General features: G+C 41.1%; 1 protein-coding gene across 2 annotated transcripts; it reads right to left on the bottom strand.

The window, feature by feature from the left end:
- Positions 1–633: 633 nt before the first annotated feature.
- Positions 634–22,567, bottom strand: sec24d (SEC24 homolog D, COPII coat complex component). Of its 2 annotated transcripts, XM_023965768.1 has the most exons (24): positions 22,437–22,567; positions 20,823–21,030; positions 20,377–20,436; positions 20,082–20,187; positions 18,034–18,164; positions 16,673–17,068; positions 16,396–16,508; positions 16,193–16,304; positions 15,581–15,708; positions 11,664–11,802; positions 10,975–11,090; positions 10,118–10,242; positions 7,758–7,949; positions 7,187–7,280; positions 6,762–6,878; positions 6,388–6,558; positions 6,188–6,284; positions 5,970–6,115; positions 5,748–5,886; positions 4,732–4,850; positions 4,452–4,631; positions 3,767–3,958; positions 3,420–3,509; positions 634–2,621 (listed from the first exon to the last, which is right to left on the bottom strand). In XM_023965768.1, the coding sequence occupies exons 2-24, from the start codon at positions 20,971–20,973 to the stop codon at positions 2,481–2,483; spliced, it is 3,255 nt and encodes a 1,084-aa protein (XP_023821536.1). In that variant the 5' UTR covers positions 20,974–21,030; positions 22,437–22,567; the 3' UTR covers positions 634–2,480.
- Positions 22,568–23,122: the final 555 nt, after the last annotated feature.

Raw genomic sequence — 23,122 nt, 5'->3', positions numbered from 1 at the left:
TTTTTTTAACCCTTGTGCTACCTAGAAAAAGAAAAAGAAGCTATAGCCCCTCCCTGCTTGTTCAGTGTGAACACCAAACTTTACAGCAGCTTATACCACGGTCCAGGTGCCATTTTAAGACAATCTGACAAATCTTCCCCATTTCCTTAAAGCTTTTTCATTTTGTGAAGAAAAAAAAAAAGAAAATGTCAGAAGTATTGCTCGTCATTTTAACTGCTCCAAAAATGCATCAATTGTGGTAAATTTGTTGATTTCTTTTCTTGCAAATGTGAAAGTAAATAATGTTAAACATAACTTTTCAATATTAACACACACTCATCTTTCATTTAAACATTAACTCAAATCATCCTTTGATCTATTTTAAAAGTGTTCAATTATGACAATGCCGTTTTTAGCCAAAATTAAAAAGTCTGCGTCGTCTTTTTTTGTTTTTGTACATAGTTTCTGCAGAGCGGCAGAAGTTCCTTAGAAATTCACATCTGAGTTAGGGGTGGAGCAACCCCATCCCCTCTTCCCCTCCTTTTTGCTGAGAGCTCTGTTTCTCTCGTGGCTCACCCAGTGTATTTTCTACATCATTCAGCTTTTTTTTCTGCTCCTGATTCACAACTGTTTGAAGAAAGACATACTCTGAACTACAAATTTAAGCTCAATTTTATTTATGTATCAGAAAAATAGTCAGCATTTTCAGAGTAGGTCTGTAACCCTTGTGCTATCCTAGGCACTTTAAAATTGGGAGTTGGGTCATCTAGACCCACTAGACAGTGCTCTGAACCTTTTTTCTTCAATGATTTGTGATCTTCACTGGTGTCCATGGATTACATGAAATCTTTCCACCTTTATCCACCTTTGTCATGGTGGGGAGAACATGTCAATGTAAGGGTGGGGTCATCTAAGACAGCACAAGGGTTAAATGAATGCAGGTTTTAAAAAAGCTCCAACAATTGTCAATTTGCACCCTCTAGTGGTTTGGTTAAGACATGACATGGACTATTTGAAATATTAACTTTGCCTTTTTTTTATTTTTTATTTGGTCCTTAACAAGAAATAAATTGTAAACAAAGTAAACAAGCCAGATTCCATTTTCAGGATTAGAACACAATGCACATCACAAGTACTCCATTAACACCCATTCATTTCCAGTTCACCTTTTTTTTTTTGAACACGAAATATTAGGTTTAGAAATCACCTGAGAAATCTTTGCATACAGACCAAAAAAAAAGATGAAATTCTCCAGAATAACAATTCTTATGGCAGGTGATTCAAAAACAACAAAAATGGTCTGGCTGCTTAAAGACAAAATCATTAGATGATTGGTGATGATATGCATATAAAAAATAAGTGATATAGGTTGGTGATGTAGCTGTACAGGCTGAAGATAAATATCTTTCTACACAAGATTTCATAAAACTGGTTAAATGATAACGCCTCTTAACTCAAAAAGATAATGCCATGTTATGATGTAATTACTTTTTGATATCCATAGAAATGTGGTTCAAACGGACAAAAGTTTCCCTTTGATGGCCTTTCTCCACAGCTTTGCCTTCTGTTGTAAAGTGCCAGCAGTGCTCGCTTTGTTTACTCCTTGGAGCGCGTCGAGGATGAACCCTCAGCCTAAAATGGTCAAAGAAATTCTCGAACACGTTGGATCTTGCACTTGTGAAAGGGACGGACAGATTTCATCTTTTTTTTCTTTTTTTCCTCCTTTTTCTAGTCGAGATAATGTTCACTGCGATTCACTTTCAGTCAGACAGCAAAGTTGGAGAAACGTTTCAATACTGAAAGTATTCTGTGAGCAAAACTTTTAAAGTTTGTTGGTCGAAACAGGAAGTTCAGCCCCACTTTTTTTTAGAATAGAAATTAGAAAAATGAAGAACTTTCCATTCTGACGTCAAAAGTTGATTTTGTATTACACTAGTTCCTGCTCTAACTGTGCTTCTATGCAGACTCCAAAAAAATTTTTTATTTCCTGTCTGCAGGGCAATATTTCAACTTCCCTTTCAAAATAAAACTACATTTTCTTCATCTAATTTCTGCAAATTATTGAGCTTTTTCCTCCAAAACTTTGCTTTACTCAAACTTTAAAATGACACAAATACATTGTTTACCAGCCTTACCCCAGACTGTTCAGGTTTATAGAGTGTGGGGGCAAACAAAGGGTTGAAACTAATTGAAAACGCGGTAGAGGCTGTATTGCTTTATGCCAGAAGGCAGAGTGCCAAAATCCATTCCAGCCTCAGGCACTGAAGTCGCTCCAGTCTATCCATCACACGGACTCTGAGCGGGAAAGTCTGGATGTGTTCGTCAGAGAAACCTTTCTGAGTGACGGGTGATGTTTGAAGGAACAAACGCAGCTGCGAGACTCTGGATTGGTTTTTCCAGGGGAAGGTCTGGAAGGTTTGGACCTTCAAACTGGACCTTCGGGTGCGGGTCTGTTCAAGGTGATGGGGTTCCCCGGGGGGTGGGGGGGGGGGCAAAGCGGTTTAAGTGAGGAGCTGCCTGATCTCTCTGTGGACGTAACAAAGGAAGTCCACATAGGAAGCGCCTCCGTGTAAGCCTTTGTCCTCCACCAAGAGCTGTCGGAACAGCATCTCCGGTTTGTCTTTCTGCCTGACGATCTGCAGCTGAACAGAGAAACAACGTCAGTTTGTGAGAACAGACAGGAAAATATAATTTCCCTGAAGATTTTCACATTTACCTCTTAGAACAAAAACTGAACACAAATGGTTCTTTGATCCCTTTTTCCGACAATCGAAAAAAAGTGCATGTTCCTTTTTTTGATCCTTTACACACGTTATAGTTAAAAATCTCCCATAAGTTGGGTTGTTTTTGACCCAATTCAGAGTTTTGAACAAGGAAGAAAATGATAAAAGCACTCAGATAAACCATTTTTTGCTCTATAACAAAGATCACAAATGTACAGACAAAATAAAATGTATAATTCCCAAAAAAAACAACAACACATTTATCTCAACTGATTCCATAATTGTGTCATAACTCTTGTGTGTTTTAATCCAAAAATGTCAAAGCTAAAAACATTTAAGATCTAGATCTTACATTTTTAAATTTACATTTTAATGGCTTCCTCCCTACATCTTTGTAAACAACGGATGTAATTGGCAAACACATCAGTACAGAGGGTTAAACAGTTAGCCTTTCTTATGTCAAACTATACATCCCCCATGCTGCACTAAACACAAACACAAATTTATTTTTAAGAAAGACACAGGAAACTATTAACCAGAGCGTAAGATTTTAGGATTTATCATTTACTCTTTTTGATCCAATTTGCTTGGATTTTTCCACGGAAATTATTTGACAAAAACTTGATCCTCCACTAGAGGGAGACATTACAAAAAAAGCTGTTTTGGAGACAAAGTTCAGTGCTTCCTACGAGTTTTTGTTTATATTAGTCGCCTTACCTTCATGGAGTTTGGCCTTTTGTTTTGAAGGTCCCTGATAATGGCTCGGACTTTCTTTGACAGCGGGTTGTCCAAGTCAGGAAGTGTAGACTGGAAAAAAAAAAAAAAAAGGGAGATATTATATTTTTTCAAACACGTTGAAAAAATATCTTTTTGCTCAAAAATAATTTAAAGCTAAAGTTACTTGATGAAGGTTTGTCTAAAGATTCTAAATTAGCTTCAAAAGCTGAAGTTTCCATCACTGTAACAACATTTGCTGGAGTCATTCGTCTCGTTTGGTTGTGGCAGAAGTGCCGACATTCCTCTGACATGAGGTCGCGACTCGTTTTGAGTAAAGGAGCTCTGACCGTGAGTCCTTGGAAGTGGGCGAGCGAGGGAAGGTTGAAGATGCCCTGGATGAGGTCTGGAGAGGCCGCCTGGCCGATCCACAGGAACATGGAATGTCCGTTCTCCAGCAGGAACAAGCCGGAATCGGTCAGCCGCTCCTCGGAGCAGCGCACCGGGGCCGGAGCCACCTCGCTGTCGACGTCCATGTTGTGCTGGGAAAAGAGAGAAACGCATTGTCATTTTTTCTTTCAACATAACCCCTGTAAAAACTCTTAAAGACCCACTCTGATAAAGATCATGTTTTTAACAGCCTTTTTCTGATAGTAAAGGACGTAACAAAACAAAAGGAAGCTAAAAAAATTGACTTTTTGAGTATTTCTTTATTCAAATCGTTGTGAATCAGGAGCAGACGAAGAAATGCAGCTTGAAAAAGTATTGTATTTGAAACAAAGATTGGATTTGCTTAAAACAAAGAGCTCTCAGTTATGGGTGACGGGAAGGAGGGACGGAGTTGCTCTGCACCAACAGTGCCGCCCACAACTTGGGGGCGAATTACGAATGAACTGCTCCCCGCTCTGCAGAAAGGATGTTCTAGAAAACGACAGTTTTTCCAATTTAAAAGATCCACTGAGATGAAGGACTTTAAAGTATTTTCTTCGGGTCTGAAGGGGATTTTTGACTGAAGTGTGAGGAAAAGCTGCGCACCAGAGGAATGAGCCGTGGGTACAGCAGCAGCTGTGTGTCCTCCACCCCCATGGCCATGACCGCCAGCCTCTGGTGGGCCCTGTCATCTGTGGAGAGCTCGGTGCTGCCCACCAGAGGAGCCGTTTTCATCAGGCTGTTCATGTAGACCGGGAACACCTTCATGGCATCAGGCAGGATCAACTACAAAACAGGCAGACAGTGAAAGTTCATTCAACAGCGATGCAGGTAAACCACAGCAGAGACTTTCCACCAGCCGTGCTGCACCGTCCGACCGACCGACCTGGCTGGCCGCTGACGGGCTTGCACAGTTCTTCCTGTAGCAAGCCAGCATGTGGGCGGTTTGGTTGACCAGGATCTCCCTCACGTTCTTTAAAGGCTGGTTCAGGATGGCACGGTAAGCTAAGAGCGAAAACGAGAAACAAAACACATTCTTTGGTTAAAAACTAAGAATGCCCCCATCTGTAGTGATTTGATTTGGAGAATCCGCCAATACAGAGTCCCAATCTGATACTTTACACAACACGTTAAGAAAATGAATACATTTAATAGACAGGTAGTCCCTGAACTATATTTTATTTAGTATTTAACACTCACAGAGCACTGCTGTGAAGTAGCTAATCAAGTAGAAATAGTGCTACTGTCAACTAGAAAAACCAGTCAACTATTAACTAGTATAAGTAGATAATTAGTTTAGTGACTGTAGCTCAGACGAGTATTCATGACTAGCTCACATCCATGAAAACATTTGCTTTAGTTGTTTTTAGAAAGGTCATGGATTTTTTTTAATCACTCTTTGACAGAGCTTGCTCTTTGTTGACGCTCCCTTGGAAGTCGTCTTACTGCCTTCTTTTTTCTTTTGAAATGCTACTGTAGATTGTTGTTTGCATTAAAACAAACCATTAGAGACGCTCGCTGTCCGTTTTAAACTTTTATTAGGCGTCACGGATCCTTTTGTGCACCTCCTGGTCAAGCTAGTGCTGCTTTCTTCTGCGTTTTATGGCGATATAATGTTGTGATCCGTTCGTGATATGCTGACTTTTAGTACAAAACTTATCTGTAATAATAAAGCTTTAAAAACATGGCACTAATCACATAAATAAAATAAATAGTGATCCCGGATTGGGACACGACATCTGCTTTGGATTAAGTCTGAAACTGCGTGATTGGATCGGGACATCCCTGTTCAAAAGCCTCCAAAGGCTTCTGGGTAAACTCAAAAGTCAGTAATAAACCCCAGCAGATGCAGATGTGATGCCTTAAAGGCGAAAAAATGTTCAAAAGTGAAAGGAAACTCACCGGATTTGGCAAAGAAGTTGATGAGCGAGTCCGTCTCGCAGCTCTTATACAGCTCTGACAGCTGGGAGCTGCAGTTCAGGCTGAGGTTGTGGACGCGGAGGCGCCGCTGCCCGCTGATGTTGGTGTACAGCAAAGCACACTGGGAAACAGAGTTCAAATGGACATGCTCACAAAAAAGAAACATTAAAGAACCGCTTTTGTTTTTGAAAGAGGAGGACGCACCTGGATGAGAGCACCGCTCTCCTCGCTGAGAGCGTCGTCGTGCTTGAACTCCACCGTCACGGCTTTGTCGCAATCCACGGCGGCCATCTCCACGTCCGTGGTGTTGTTCATGTGAATGGCGCCGAAGAAATCTGTGGCTCTGAAGCCTGATGGGAGACGCACAGAATTGGGAGCCGTGCGTGCAACACATGATGTGTCTTCCTGGTACGTTTACGTACCTGTGCTCGTACGAACACGCATGATGGCGTCGAATCCGATGTGCTTCTGGACACTCTTCCTCAGGTCTGCAAGGAAATGCTCCCCGTCCGTTTCCATCTGTCAACCAGCAGGTGTCAGTGTTGTCACCTCACAATACATCATATTAGACTACAAATGGCTTTTCCTGTTTGTGTTGATCTCTCTTAATGGGCCTTAATACCTGGAAGTTGTTGTACTTGTAGACAGAACCACCTGTGTGTGAGGGCACATCAGCCATGGTGGCCAAGTCCAGGTACTGGTTGGGGAACAGGAAGAGGTCAACGCAGCATCCCTGCACCACACAGTCTTTGCACAGCTGCTCATAAACACCCTTCTGAGGCTGGAACAGGGTCTGTACAGACAGAAAAAAAAAAAAAAAAAAATCATCAGATTTGGGTAAATCCTTCCAACACTCTATTTTTTCCTAAAAACGTCAACACTTTCTTCCAGTAAGCCATTTCTCTGCTCATACTGAGCTCAGACTCTGCTCTGGATCACATGTCATCTGTCAAAAGCAGAAGGGGGTAAGAAAAACAAACAGCAGCAGCAGCTTACTTTCTCTTTGTCCGTATTGACCAGCTTTTTGTCATCTCTGTTTTTCAGCTTGCCAGGAGCTTCAGCCGTCGGCATGAACGACTGGAAGATGAAGAGCTTCCCGCTGCATTCTGCTGCCTGTGAGGGAAAAAACAACAACCAGGAAAGAACAGTTTAAAACAATTTCCTGACTGACATTTTTAGTAGTTATTGCAGTTGAAAATTAAACCCCTATGAGATGAGAAATGTACGTTGCTGGAGCCTATCCCAGCTACTCGAGCAAAAGTGGAGTAACATGCACACACAACAACACACTCCCTACTACAAGAGAATAATTTTTGTAAAAGAAAAAAAAAAGAAGTTTAGATGATTAAAAATCCCAGAAACAGCAGTTTTCAGAATTCTAGCGAGCTTCACATGCCGACGGGCGTCACCGTGTGGCTAACCTTAAATGCCTCCACGCCGGCCTGGATGACGGGGGCAAAAACCGTCTCGCTCTCTGCGGTGTCTGCAAACATGGTGGGGATCTGGTCCAGGAGGCTGATGGGAAAACAGGGAGGGTTACTCACTACTTAATACAATATGTAGGACGCCACTTTTTCAGTGTACGAATTTACGATTCCAAAATCCGGCTCCCTGGAAATTTTCCAGAAGTCTCTGCAAAAAAACCAAGTGTGCGTCAATGCTCACTAGTTTGGCAAATATAGCTTACAACACATTGTGTTTGACCTATTTGTCATTTGCTGTACATTTATTTTGTTTTCATCACCAGAACACTATAAATATTCTTCCTAAATGTTCATATTTATTAGGTTTTGACTTTGGGAACCGATGGTGTTAAAAATAAAAGCCGTGAGCGTGTGTCCGGGTTGTGTTCAAATCCAGGGCACTAGATGGTCTTCGGGGTTAGGGAGTGAATGTGGACGTAACCATAACGTCTCTTATATCAGGGACAGAATTATCATTGATAGCGATTCAGGAAGGCAGTCCACTCGCTGGCACAGGCGGGAACCGTACTTGCAGATAACCGCCTTGGAGTCCTGGTAGCTCACGAGGAAGCCGTCGAGCAGGGGCACGAACATCTCCGTGGTGTCCGACACCACCATCATCTGCGGCTGGGCCAAGGCGCTCTTCACGTTGTAGAAGTGGAGGACCTTGTCGTAGGTGACGAAACCCACTTTCACGGCGGAGCCGTCTGCGCCCTCCTCCCTGCAGGAGAGAAGCAGGAAAACACTTCAGGCTCATGGAGTGAGGCTGTTTGGATTTGGCCTCATTCGGATGTCAGGGCTGAAGACGGACTCCGGCCGGCAACAGTCGTTGACCTGCACGAGGGGCGGGGGGTGTGTGTGGCAGCACTGTGTTTACAGCGGCTCTCCAACAAAAACCCAAACTGTCTGGTAAATACAAATAACTGAAAACCGTGTGTAACATTCATCAGCTAACCTCGAAAGCTTATTATCGTCCTGGACTGCAAGGCCCATACCTGTTTTTTGCGGTTCTTCTTATTGTGCCTTTGAGCAAAAATGTCCAACTCGCCACGGACACTCAAAAACTCACCAGAATTTGCACACAAGCAGGACCCGATAAGAATACATATTGATGACATCACAGTGCGAGAAATGGCAAATTAATGGAGACATCATTTCTTAGGGGCTCAAAAAAACATTACAGAATCCCCTAACAAAGACAAAACAGGTGAAACATGAAATTTAGACATTATTATGGGATGGTCACAGGACCCACAGCTTGGCAGCCATTTTGTGGCAAGTTTGTTATTTTAACATTTTCGCACAATATGCGAAACAAAAAAATTGTTGTTAAGTCTATAACCACAACCAGGGTTTCAATGACCTTTGACCCTGGGAAGAGGCCGCCATCTTGAATTTTTCAAAAATCCAAGTTCATACCAGCTACAAATTTAAACTCCTCCTTGGGATTTCCATCTACTGCCGCCTAAATCCTGGAGCATCACTGGGAAGCTTCTTGGGAAGAAAATATTGATTTGAGAGGTTTTAGAATTTAAGCAGTAATATTGTGTCACAAAAATTGAACATTTTTACCAGAATATTTTGAAAACTTAATACATGAATTGTAGACAAAAAAAAAACAATATGACATTCGATTTGAACATTTTAGGAAAAAAAAAAAAACCTGTTGCCAAGGAAATCCAAAAGTTGACTTTTGCCAATTCTAAAAATTGGAAAAATTTTCAAAAGATTACATAGACCTGTTCCTCATCCCCAGGCAATGCAAAAACAAAATGGTTACTATGGAGATAAAACCAACAGAAGAAACGCCATTTTGAAAAAGTATTGGTTTTTTTTGTATAAAGATGTCCCATGAAGCTGTGACCAGGATGGCAGGGGCAAAAGGGGAGAGCGAGGGGCGTGTAGCAGCCGCTCACCCAGGGAAGGTTGGTTTAAAAATGGGGCGGCTAGGGCAGGGGAGGGTAGCGCCTACGGGTCATGCAACGCTCTAATTTTTGATTTTGTTTTCAATGTTTTATAGAAAAGAAACCCTGTCAAACTTCCCCCACTACATGCATTTCTGCATAACATTTGTGCAGAAACGCACCCGCTCTGTTTTCCCGTCTTTGCTTCAAAGGCTACTAATTCTTCCTTATCGGTTTGTCTCCAGATGAAGAAAAAAGCTTGGCAGGACGCCGTGACATTTGCCAGAACGCTCGGTTTATTACAGTTTCACTGATAGCTGCACTGAACCCGGCGTTCTCCCAGCAGCTTCTTTATCAACACAGCTTGCTGCAGTTTCTACGACTCCCATTCAAAATCACTTGGACGCGCCGAGGGACGATTAATGAGACCGACAGTTACTTTAAAGCACTTCAAGAAGAATTTAATGGCAGTTCTCTTCTATCCACACACTTTTACTATCTGAGCATGAGACACTAGCAGCTTTGGAATAAAAAAAAGAAGATACAGAGAAGCCGAGTTATTTCTACTGAATCTTAACCAGACAAGGACTAAATAAATGACGACATGTTAATTAGAAGATTTGGTCCACATCTGGATTGACTTACAACGGGAGTCTCACTTCTTTATTGAGAGAATTCCTCACACATGGCTTTCATTTAATGGCTGTGCAAACATAGGTGAGGACTTTACGTCTGCAAAATGTTTCAACTGTGAAGTCTCACTATTGACAAAAGTCTGGATAAATTGTTGCTGGCATCAACAAACAACTGAGGAGCGTCAACTGCATGTCAGTCCAGATGAATCATAAATCTGTGATAAATCTGGTCTAAACTATTTATCAGCATTTTATTTCATAAAGTTCAGGTTATTCTGCAAACTGAAACCTTTTCTTATTCTTATCTTACTCCATGCAGTTTCTTCTCATTTGACCGGCAGCAGTCGTACCTGGGCAGCTTCTCCAGCAGAGTTTTCAGCTCATCGCAGATCAGCTTGACGAGGCCGCTTTTAATGTTGTTATAGGACACATCAATCATGAAGATGAAGGCAGGAGGATTTGGAGGCTTGTTGTTCTGTGAAAAGACAGCAGATAGAATGGATCAGATTCAGATTAGTTTCTTTGTCATCAGGCTGAATGTTGTTAAAAAATTAAAAACTGAATGTGACCATATGAGATGGGAATCATGGGTAAAGCAGCAGAACAAGCGACCTGTCCTATCAGTAACTTTTGTGTTTCCATGTTGTGTCTCAAGCTTTTCTTGTTTGTTATCAGCAGATATTCATTTTAAGCATTTTGTAAACGGAGGGGGAGTAATGAATCAATGGAGGGACAACTTTTCCGACAAAATTTTACTTTTTTTTTCTGTCTGTTGAGGTATTTAGTGGAGGTTTGTTAAAAAGTATATGAGAACGGAACTGAGTGACCCCCCCCACCCCACCCCCCCACAGTCCAAATAGGAAGTACCCCCCTGGACCAACTTGGAACAATCACTACTAACCGACGTTGTCTGGTTCCAACGTGTCGGCGTCTGTATTGCAAAAAAAAAGGCAACTGAATTGACTTCTTTTGGTTGGAACCAAAAGTATGTCTGTTTTTCATGCTAACTCAGTCCAGTTCCCATTTACAGTCAATAGTTGCTATTAACTAAATCCCACTGAAAATTGATCGAAGGGACCTTAAAACATTCAAAAGATGGCATCTGATCAGCTCTACCATATTAATTTGTTTAAAAAGTGCTGGCTCCATTTGTCTGATCGGCCCACGCTAAGCGACAGCCGGCGTTCCTCAGGTCCTCAGTGGGTACCTTGCAGTAATCCAAAGTGGCTACAAACTCATAGGACCCTAGAGACAGTTCAGGCCTCTCGTAGAAGTCCACCCTCCGGCCCATGTGGTCCAGATGCTGGAAGTAGAAGACCGGCACTAAAAACACAAAAAGAAAACTGATTGGTTAATCAGCTACATTTACACAGCAGTGACTGCATTTACTTAACTAGCATCTTCTGAGATAAGACCAGATACAGGGCTAGTTAAAGTTTATTCTTCATTACATTAAATATTCCTAATATCCCTAATTTCAATCATTTTTAGCAGACAAAGATCACTTTCATGTCTAATCCTAAACCTTGACGACTATTTCTGAGTTTTATTGTATGAAAATGTGGCTTTGTAAGTTGTTGTAAGTTAAAACTGCTGTTTTACTGAATTTGTGAAAATCCACAATTCACATTCGGATCACCTGATCACCACATAATCACTTTATAAATGTCAAATGAAACTGCTTTAAGAAAATACAGCAAGCACCTCTGGTCGTGATAAGGTGGTGACGTACAAGACTACTCCAAATAAAGATGAAAGATGACAGAACTTCTGTTTATCTGGTTGAAATGATCGACTGGGGACTTTATTCAGGACACCAGGATCAACAAACACTCTGCAGCCCTACTTTTGTTGTTTGTTTTTAAGGTTACAGCACACTTCTGCATCATACCGTACCCTCATTGACACAGTTGCAAAAAGTGCACTGGTAGCGGCGACCACCGTCGATGAACTGCATGTAAGGACACATGTAGGCCTTGCATCGATTGCACCGGATAGGACCGGTCTCCCCGTGATTCACCGCGTACAGAGGAGCCTGCAGGAACAGTGAAGAGACGCCGCATGTAAGTGGAGGCGAGAGACACGATGTGGCTGCCGCGGCTGCTCCCCAGGAGCTGCAGATCGTTTACCAAAGTGATATTTAGCATGTCTGAATGCTTGAATTCCTGACAGTTAAACGTTGCATCACCTGAATGTGATAAATAGGCCTCTTTGAACCATTAGTGGTTCCAATAACTACACACAACACTTTATACTTAACTAAAATAGTATGAGTTAATGATTTTGGTTCTCTATAGCACATGTGTCAAACTCAAGGCCAGCGGGCCAAATGTGACCCGCCATGTCATTTTATGTGGCCAGCGAGAGCCTAAAAGTTTCTCATTTCTTAAAAATAAAAATTGGTGTGTATTTATTCATATTTAGGGGGAATCAGACTTGAAATATCGGATGGGGCAACTATTCATTAGGACTTAAACACTGTCAATATGATGTAACCTGTCAGAATCAAGTAACAAGCAAACATATGTTTTCTATGCAACTGTAATTGTCACTTTAAAAAGTTATAATAAATAAATAATGAGTTATTTAACATTAAGGACATTAGTTTATTTTAGTTACATGTATAAGTTATATCTGGCCCTTTGAGGACAACCACTATGCTGGTGTGGCCCTCGGTGAAAATGAGTTTGATACCCCTGTTTATAGCATCGATGCCCAACGTTTTTCAGGCAACAGAGTGGTTTAACGTTTTCACAGACCGGCCTGTATGAGCCTGAAATAGGTCACTTAGTTTCTCTCAACTTTAGAGGGTAAAGTTTCTTTTCATCCTCTGTAAAAAAATAAAAAAAAATAATTAATCGGCAGCTACTTTTAACTTTATTTGTACACTAGATTTCATGTGCGAACCGATAAAATGTGATCAAGATAATCGGACACCAACTTAAGCCTCATCCGACTTTTACGGTGCAGCGGATAAATAAAAATAAAAACCAAAAGACTGGTATTTTTTAATGTAATAATAAACAAGAATCCACCGTTTGAGCAACTTCATTAGCAGCATCTTCGTAACAGTAGACAACCGGTTGCTAAACATTATTATATTATTATAGTGTGGGAACAACTGTCGTGATAAATCCATGTTTGGAGGAAAGACTCCTGGGGCCTCATTTTTAAAACTTTGCGTAGGATTTGCGTCAGAAGTGGCGTACGGATGAAACATAGGACGTGCGTACGCACAGAAATATTCGGATTTATAAAACCGTGCGCACGCACATCCTACGCATCTTTCCCTTAATAAATCACAATCAATTCTAAATGCAGCGCAGCTTTTGCGGCTTCATGACACACCTATAGTTGCCCATAAATAGTCCGTGAAACGCCCACAAATGAATATTCACTGATTGCGAAACCATGGCACACACCGAGAGGAAATGAAAAAAACGTAACTTCACTCAATGTGAAGTAGAAGTTATCGTTGGCGAGGTGGAATAGAGGAGAAAAGTGTTGTTTGGAGGGCACAGTGTGGGCATTACTAATGCCTAAAAGCCACGTGAGTGGCAGATGCCGTTAATGCTGTAGCCTCACAACCTCGGACTGTGGCCAAAATAAAGAAGGCATGGTCGGACCCCTCTTGATGAGAGACTAGCGGCAATAATTGGGGAATCCCTTAGTGGAGTGGTGACTGAGACTCAGGGGGAACGCCGACGCACCAGATGCACCGGGTGACACACCCCCAAAAGCCCGCATAGGTCCAACAGGACGGCTCGAGGAAGTCGGAACCGGCTCATAAGACCAGCAAGTCTCCTTGCTGTCTAAAGATGCGTTCACTCCGAATTCTCCCATTTGCCACATCTTCTAAGAGCGCACGATAAGCCATTGTGTGTCATTACGCATTGTGATGGGGCATTTTATTTCCCTCCATTTAATTGCATCTGACAAGCTACAGATGTCGGTATGTTCAGCGCAACTGTAATTTCTTGTTGCTTTCTGGATGGTCGAGACATACGCCATACTTTGTTTTATCAAAAATAAAACAAACTAAAGGCATATGCATGAATACCATAATTCCATAGCTTATGAAGAAATGTTTTGCTCTGAAAACAACTTTCCCTAGTGGACAATTAATGCATCTCTCTCTATCTATCCATCTGTCTGTCTGATTGCACCTATATCTGCTCCGCCAGACGGACACATTGACGGGAATGTCAGTTTTGTACATTATTTCGTTCTGTTAACTATACTATTTATGAGGATGAATTGCACAACATGCCAATATTGCAGAACATATTTCACTTTTCTTTTTGCAAATAAGTGTTCATTTGAATTTCTGTTGAAGTTTTCGTTTGATTTTCTTTTGTTTGTTTCACTGCTGATCGATCAAACGGTTGTTCGTGTAGGCTGTTAATTGTAAGACTTGCTTTGTGAAGTCTTCATGTTATTTCTGAGAGGCAGTATTGTCATTTTCACTTTCACGTGTTTCTTCCATCTGCCGACGGCGTCGCCGTTTCTCATTTTACCCGTTTTTGTGCGTACGCCTGGGTCAGAGCTTGCGTGAAGGTCCGCACATTTTCCCGTCAAATTCGCTTTTTATAAATCTCAACTATTGCGTAGAGAGTGGCGTACGCCTTCTTTTGTGCGTACGCAACGTTTATAAATGAGGCCCCTGGTGTTTGTTAAATGCAGATTTCTTTTATTTTGAAAGTGAAGGCTCTTCTTCTGTTTCCTCACTGCTTTTTCCACACAAAAAACCACAAACTTTCAAAATATGTTTGTTTTTTTGTTAACTTGGCTGACTCAGAAATTTAAACTTAGCGGTCAGTGCAGCCGCTTTAAGAAAGTAGTGGGTGTATTTTCAACACCTGACCGAGCGACTGACCAAAAATAAAACTTCCTTCAGAATCAGATAATAATAATATGCAGCCCGGTACCAAATGTCCTCCGAACCGGTCCGGTTGGGGACCACTGCTCTATAGAACTCTAAGCTAGCAACACTTTGGAGACATAAACTGCACGCGCTCAGATGAAATAAACTCAACTACCTTCAAACCAATCAGACGAGCAGGAAAGCAGTTTAATTCTTAGATTAGTATTTCTTTTTTATATCTTATGACATGTTTACCAATGCAGAATATAAATCCATTTAAAAAAAAGACATTTGTGCTTCCCAGTGTGATCTTTTGAGCCATGTACAAACCCAAACACTGAACAAGCTTGCCTCCTTGACGTTGTCCTCTTAGGTTTAGTGTAAACCTCTTCTTTTCCCCTCTAACATTTTTGACATCGGCTAATTAGTGTAAAAGCCAGATGAGTGAGGGTGAACATTTCCTAAAAAGGCCAAGTGGTGCGTGTGTGTGTGTGACAGCACGAGTGCAGGGAAAAGACGGTACAGTTGGACCACACAAGATAAAACGCAGGTCATTCAGAGGACAACTTCACATCATATCATCATATCACGATGTGTAAAACTGAATGTCAAATATATATAAAAACAAAATATCTGTTTAGGATAGTTTTATGAATTGTAAAATACTGAGTAGATGTAAAGCAGCTCTTTTTGCTGTTTTAGTCAACTCTTAGCTCAACAGTAGCTGAGATAGGCTCCAGCAGCCCCATCACCCCAACAGGGATTAAGTCGGTTTAGAAGATGAATGGATGGAGGATTTACAGTCATTTGGATGAAGAAATATAAGAGTTTTAAACAAAGCCAAGTATGACAAGAGCAGCTCTAAAAACATTCTGTCTGTGGAAACTGAAAGAACATTTGTCCAACCTTTGTTTTTGTTGATTCGTTTTAGTTTTTTCCTGACACCTACCTCGTTTTTTGGCAGATTGGCCAAGGGCTTAACAACGGCAGCCAGGGGAACTTGGCACTGTTTGGCCAGTTCGGCGGTGCAGGGCAGGGTGTAGGTGGTGCAGCGTATGAACCTGGGACTGGCATTTCCTGGTACAGAGACATGCGGGTGAACATCTTCAAAGCAGCATGTCATAAATAAATATGTACACACACACAAACACACATAACTAGCAAGAAGAAGAAAAACGACTCAGAGATGTCTCTATGTTATCAGACAGTCCTCAGATCACAATGTAAGAACAACCTAAAACAGCACATAAATAATGTTCCTGTTTTGCTCTGAACTATATTGTGTAGGAAGCAGCATAAGAAAAATCCAAATTTCATGAAGAAAAGGATAAAAAGCTCAGTATAAAAAACAATTTCTTCCTTTTTTCTTTTGTGGAACTTTAAAACCGGTTTAATTAAAGGCCAACAAAATATGCCAGACTTTAAAAAAAAAAAGATCCAATAAAAACAATCTTGCAAAGTGTTTTTCACATTTGTTAAAAACTTTCCAAAAGGAAAACAGAAAAATACTAACTATCTGCTACATTTGTGTCTTCAGGACATTTTTCTTCATCTGGTTTACCTTGATCCTGAACTGTGAAGTCCGTGGTGACGAGAGGGGGAAGTTGACCTCTGATGTTCGTGCAGTAAACCTGCCCCCCATTCTTGGCTTTGTCATCTTCAATCACTTGGGTCTAAAACACACAAATGTAAACAAATGAATCTCACCTTTTTTTTTTTTTTTAAACCAAGCCAGTTTATGGCAACGTCTGAAGAGCATCTCACTGTGCTTGGGATTGCATCAGGGTCCAGTTTCTTCTGGGGTGGGCCTGCCATTGCCCCGGGAAAGCCCCCCTGCATGCTTGCCTGGGGCCCGGGCATCATTCCCCCAAACTGACCTGGTAATGCAAGACATGACGAGTTAAAAAAAACACAGTATGCAAACGCAAAGAAAAGTAACTTCTGACATCAAGTAGAATAAACGTGCAAGTTTTAACTGCTGATTTATGGCCTGATGGTTAAAACCGACCAAATGTATCCAAGTGAGAGATCAACTTCTAACCTGCTTGCTGTGGATATCCAGGTGGACCAGCTTGTCCAGGACCAAGGTGCTGGAAACCTCCAGGGCCTGCTGGTGGTGGCGGCCCAGGAAATGGGCCGCTCATGCCAGCCATTGGTTGGGCTCCCATTGGTTGGCCAACCATCGGTGGTCCGCCACCTACTGGACTTCCCATAGACTGGCCTCCCATGGGCGGGCCACCCATTGGTGGGCCTGGCATCGAATGACTAGCTATTGACATGTTTGTTGTGGATGACTGGGGTGGGGACATTTGGGGAGGCGCGTGATGCACCTGTGGGCCTAAAGGCATCTGAGGCTGACCGACTGCAGGAGGAGGTGGAGACTGGAAAGACTGTTGGACCACAGGGCTTGCTGGTGGATGCTGCATGTGGTTTTGGCCTAGAATGAAAGACAATTATAATTTAAAGCAGCAAGTGATATTTTATGGCCCACAGGCCCTACCTGACCCCGCCACGGCCCTTTGACCCAACATGCGGCTTATCGGCCACCCTGGAATGTGCTGCGAGTGAAAATTTTATTTTAAAAAAATAACATTTTCCAAACGGTGCCTTTTCTGCTGGTGCGAAACTCGGGCTGTGTCCGAATTCCCACCCTAACCCCTACATACTAAAACACTATGTAGTGCAGGACTATGTAGCGCCATGGATTTTAAAAGCAAATCAGGCATCATGCTAGCTACTTTTCTTTTTTTAAATGGCGAATATGACGTCATCAATGTCACGAGGTTAAAATCGAATTGATCTGAGCGTTTTTCTGTGAAAGCAAAAGCCTGGAGCGATGTTTGATATTTGCACCGCTTCGACATTTCACACCAAGCCTCTTCCAACCGTAAAGGGTGAACGTAACAGAACGTAACAGAAAAAGAAGCCCTTCCCTGCTTGCTCAGTGTGAAAATCAAGGGCTAAAAACGCTTACAAGAATGCAAATTTAGAGCATTCTAGGACGTGCGTCCAATGGCCAGTGTGTACGTAGCAACACAGACGCATTTATTCTTTCCTACACTTTTAACATACCGCTAATAAGCATCGTGACAACAAAGGAGGTAAACCTCCAAAGACAACTTTTTTTTTTTGCGTCTTGTACCAAACTCACGAGAAAAAATGTTTTGTTGCAAACACAAGCTAAATTGTTAGAAAAACCAGGGTTCGACTCCGGGCTGCTCCCTGTTCCCTTCTCTACTTCTGTGCCGGTCCCAAGCCCGGTTGCTTTGAGAGGGTTGCGTCAGGAAGGGCATCCGGCGTAAAACATTGCCAAGTTTACCATGCGACTCGTTCGCTGTGGCGACCCCTGATGGGAAAAGCCGAAAGGGAAACAACAACAAGCTAAATTGTTAGCATGCTTACCATAGCTGCCCAAATTCATAGCACTCATCTGATTGGTGAGTTGTTGTGTTGGGGGAGGGCCCGGTGAGGCCATGCTGGAAGGCAGTGCATGTGGAGGCTGACCATGAGAAACAGCTGGTGGGGCAGCGTACCTGAGAAGTGTAATGACTGAATGACTGAATGACTGTTAACAGTGAGCGGTGTACAGACAGTTCTGCCTGAAAAAAGCCAGCTTTCAATACAGACAAAATGAGTCTAGATTGTAAAATGTGATGTAACTTTAGCCATTATAATTTATTTTTTTTGATAGAGAAAACAATGAAAGAAAACCAAAAAAGACAAAAATAGAATGCGTAACACTAACCTAACCCTAGAATAATTAACCCTAACCGACAGGGTGCTAGAATAGGTCATAGAGAATCAGCCATAAAAATTGTTTGCCTGTCCTGAACTGACTTCAATTTTTCTTGTATTGTAAATTCTCCAGCATTGGAGACCATTTCATTAGTATTTTCTCTTTTCATATTACTGTTGCTGTTTAACAAAAATACATCAATAGTTTGACACTCTTTTTATTTTTGTTGTCTTAGTTTTCATATATTACGATTACAACAAAAGATAAGTGTCCAATTTTAGAGACCCACTCTGATGAAAATGGTGTTTTTGGTGTGTGTGTGTTTTTTACATGATCCTGTGGCATTTTTTTGATTATTGAGGACACATATAAACAAAATTAGGTTCAAATTTGCATTTATCAGTATTTTTTTATTCAGATAGTTTATTCAAAACAGGAAGAGACGGAAAAAAAGCTGTGTGAAAAGGAGCTTATTTGTTTGTAGAAAATCAAACTACGATTCCCAGAGCCCCACTCTTTCACATTTGGCATCACTGAAAAGCATCAAAATGTGTCCTGTAGTTACCAAATGGAGTTCATTCAGTAGTATGCAGTGGTTGGGAGATATTTAGGTTCAACTGTCAAAAAAACTGTGCATTCCTGGTAGTCAGGAGGAAATGACCCCCTCAACAGTCCAGTAATAATTATGGAAAAGGCAGCATTACTATTAAACACCCAGCCTCAAGTCTGAATGACAAATCTGAATTCAGTGAGTGTGGGGGGATGTTCCAAACATACATAGTCCACATTAAATCTATAAAAAAATGACACTATTGGACTGTTGAGATTAAAAACTGGTTTGTAGTAAAGACAGGTCAAATTTCTTTACAGAACTGCATCAATTAAGCAGTAGTATCTTCTATTCCAAAATAACCTTAAACATTTCTAAACACAATACTATTCTTTCAACATAATTGCATCAAACGTGATGTGTAAGGGTTAATGGCCGATGAAGTGTGCATTATTACTTTTTAAGACACGCTGTGGAAGCCTTCCGCGAAGTGCGTTAAAAAGTAATAACGCACACTTCGAAGGCCACTAACCCGCTTATACCATGGTCACTTACAAAAGCAATACATATTAACCAGTTTTTAGTCCTTAATTCTTGTTTTTTTTCCGCCGCACGACCGCTGCAGTCAAGATTCGGCGATATGTATATATCTGATCTTTCCGATGGGTTGAATAAAGCATCCGTTCAGAGAGAAAGTTCACCTCTTACCGCTTGCTTTTGTCCAAATAATGATGCAAAAGGTTGTTTTAAAGAGCCAGCGCAGTAATACAGAACATTTAAGCTACAGTCCTCACCGTGCGGTTATCAGGTTTTAACGCACACCCAGCAGCCAATCAGAATCGAGTATTCACCCGGACCATGGTATAATTTCTGATAATGCAAACTTCGTCTGCCATTAACCCTTACTTAACACACGCCGTGGAAGCTTCGCGTGGGACGGTTGCTCCCGCGAGGTGCATTAATATGCTTTGATAGCAAATATGTGTGTCTTTTAAAATAGGAATTTAAGGAATTACTTTCAAACAACTTTATAGCTTCTTAAAAACAATGTTTTGCTTCTACAACAAAATTGAACCGGTTATCATTAGGATGCTAAGACAACACGTGATAATCACGCCTTAGCCAGGGGCGTTCAGTTAACCTGTGTGGGATAAAGATCGGTACCTTTGTTGATGAGACCCATTCTGCTGATAATTTGGGTTGTACTGACTGGACACTGGAGGCGGAACCATTCCAGCCGCTGTGGAACCTGGGGGTTTCATCACCCCTCCTGTCAGAAGCAGACACGTGTGCGTTTTATTGCTGTGCTAACAAAATTCCAGAAATCAAAGGAAAGCCACATTAAATATGGAAGAGCTTCTGCCACAACTAAAATTAAACATCTCTATAGATTCCTGGTTCCATAAATGTGCATGTCTTCCTCTCTATCCATTCTGCTGATAATTTGGGTTGTACTGACTGGACACTGGAGGCGGAACCATTCCAGCCGCTGTGGAACCTGGGGGTTTCATCACCCCTCCTGTCAGAAGCAGACACGTGTGCGTTTTATTGCTGTGCTAACAAAATTCCAGAAATCAAAGGAAAGCCACATTAAATATGGAAGAGCTTCTGCCACAACTAAAATTAAACATCTCTATAGATTCCTGGTTCCATAAATGTGCATGTCTTCCTCTCTATCCATTTTAAAAAAAATCTGTATCTACTGTGTATCAATAGATTTGTGTAGGTAGTTGGGTTTATATTTCTAGAATTCAATTACCCTAAGCATTCGTTGGCTAGAAAAGCTCCTAAAAAGTTGATTCTTGACATGCAAACACACCAAAAAGGACTGCTTTGAAATCTATAACAAAAAGTCGGAGGATAAACTTTTACAGTGGCATTTATACTAGAAGAAAAGGGCGGTACCTGCTGCTGGAGCACTGAATGGGTGGGGGGCTCCTCCATGGTGTCCATAAAGAGGCTGAGCCGGACCGGCTGCGTATCCAACCTGGTAGCCCCCCATTCCCGGCGGGGCCTGGGAGTACGGGGGCGCAGCTACATAACCCTGTTGGCTCATTTTCGTAGGATGGGCCGTCACTGATGTCTCATGCCAAGACGGATGACTTTTGACAATCTGTGGAGGCAAAGGTAAAGAACTTTAAGATTTAAAGACCCACTCTGATCATCTGTTGATTGATTTTCAAAGCATTTTTAGCCAAAATTTAAAAACCTGTGTTGTTTTCTATGACATCGTTTCTGCAGAGCAGCAGTAAGTCATTAGGAATTCACTTAAGTTGTAGGCAGGGCCGGTAACACTAAGTAAGCCCATCCCCACTTTCCGTCATCAGTCTGTTTATACATTCTACCGCTAGCTTACACCCCTTCACACCCCGAACTTAACATTGCCGGTGCAACAGATCCTAGATGTCAGCTCGGATGAGGACAACAAAGACGTACACGGATCTAATCGTCTACAACTGGATGCATCAGAATGGAACGGAGCAGGAAGCTTCAAACAGCATTTCTGATTCACAACAATTTGAATAAAGAAACACTCAGAAATGCAATTTTAAGCTTCATTTGATTGAGTCCTCAATCAAATGAAAAATTCCACAAGAACACTTTATACGTAGTTTTCACTGAAATGCAGCTTTAAAGACCTAAAATCTAATTCTTGATACATTTTTTGTCCTTGTAGTAGCTTGTTTGGGTGTTTACTAGTGCTAGAAATACACTTTATTCATGGAAAATGACTGTATTTATCAATAAACCAATGGCAAAAGTCAATTTATGGGATACAGATCAATATAGGAAACAATAATCTAATAATAAAATTACTGCTGGATTCTTAGTATCAAATTCTTATTTTCTATGACTCACATGTTTACAAGCTGCAGCTAGAAGTGATATTTGACCTCATGCAATCACCACAGTGTTTCAACACGGACCTTTGGCATTGTTTATTAAGAGATAAAGCAAACCTTAAAAAAAAACTGAACCACTATTGAAAGTCTAGCGATTCCTACCATTTTAAGAACAATTCCAGCTGGGGGGGAAAAAAGTCAGCAAAAATAAGGAATAATGTCAAATTAGAGTGTCAACGTAGTCTAAAAAGTCTATTTATTGCCATTAAAAGTAAAGCGAAATAAAAGATTCAACACAACCAAAGGGCCACACATTAAGGTGGATGTTGAGCTCCAGAGGTTAATTCAACTTCCGAGAATTGCCACGTCAAGAACCGTTATGATGGTCATTTAAGTCAAGAAGAGGCGACACCATGTTTGCTTTAAAGCTTAACTAAAAAAAGAGAAGGGGGAAAACCGCACGTAAGCTCCTCCATTTTTTTATGACATCGCTGAAATGAAAGCTTTTTTTTTAAAAAAAAAAACCTTCTGACTGCTCCACAATAGTAGTAGCCATGAGAACGTCTTGCTAACGGTGTGAAAATATTTACAAAGTTTTGCTTTGTCATAAAACGAAAAAAAGTCAAATGATTCGATTATAGAGAATCATTTGTGTTGTTTTTAGTGTCCATCTTACCTGAACCGTCGGCGGAGTCCTCTTGCGGCTGTCGACCTCAGTGGAAGCGGAGTGCCACGTCAAACTCCTCCGTATTACCGGTGTCCCTCTGTAGGAGGTGTGACGGATGTAAAATCACTGCGGTCAATTTTCTAAAGAGAAAGGTTCTGTTTCCGGTGCATTATTTCAAAATAAGATTTCTCAAAATTAAATAAACGTTGTTATTCGACATAACAAAACCTTAAAAAATAGATTGAGTTTATACTAAAATTTATATTATTATTTTGTTACATAGTGACTCCATAATGCTTTATTTAATGCTGCAAAGTAAACATTTCTTTAGTCAGGAGTGAGACTTAGTTTTATGTTGAAAAGATGACATTTTGTATTTACTTCCAGCTTTATGAATTAGCTTTACGCATGCGTGAACGAGGAGTACCCATACACACGTCAGCAGCAAGACTGTGGAGCTGAATGGTGCCTCAGGACATAATAAAAGTACTTTTGAAGCATTACTAATTAGTGATTGAAAAGCACATATTATTTCACAGCATGATGAAAATAACGCCATCTTAATTTTATTTGAATTAGGAGTTTCATTAAAAAATTAAATGAAAATTACCTGTTCTTTTTGCATTTAGAAATACACAGTTTTCTATTTGTGTTTTCTTATTGCCTTGGTAACTGAAAGTTAATCAAAAAGTTTT

Source organism: Oryzias latipes, chromosome 18 (assembly GCF_002234675.1).
Source record: "Oryzias latipes chromosome 18, ASM223467v1".
Taxonomy (NCBI): Eukaryota; Metazoa; Chordata; class Actinopteri; order Beloniformes; family Adrianichthyidae; genus Oryzias; species Oryzias latipes.
The sequence above is the reverse complement of the archived record's forward strand: the minus strand, read 5'-3'. Positions and strand labels throughout refer to the sequence as shown.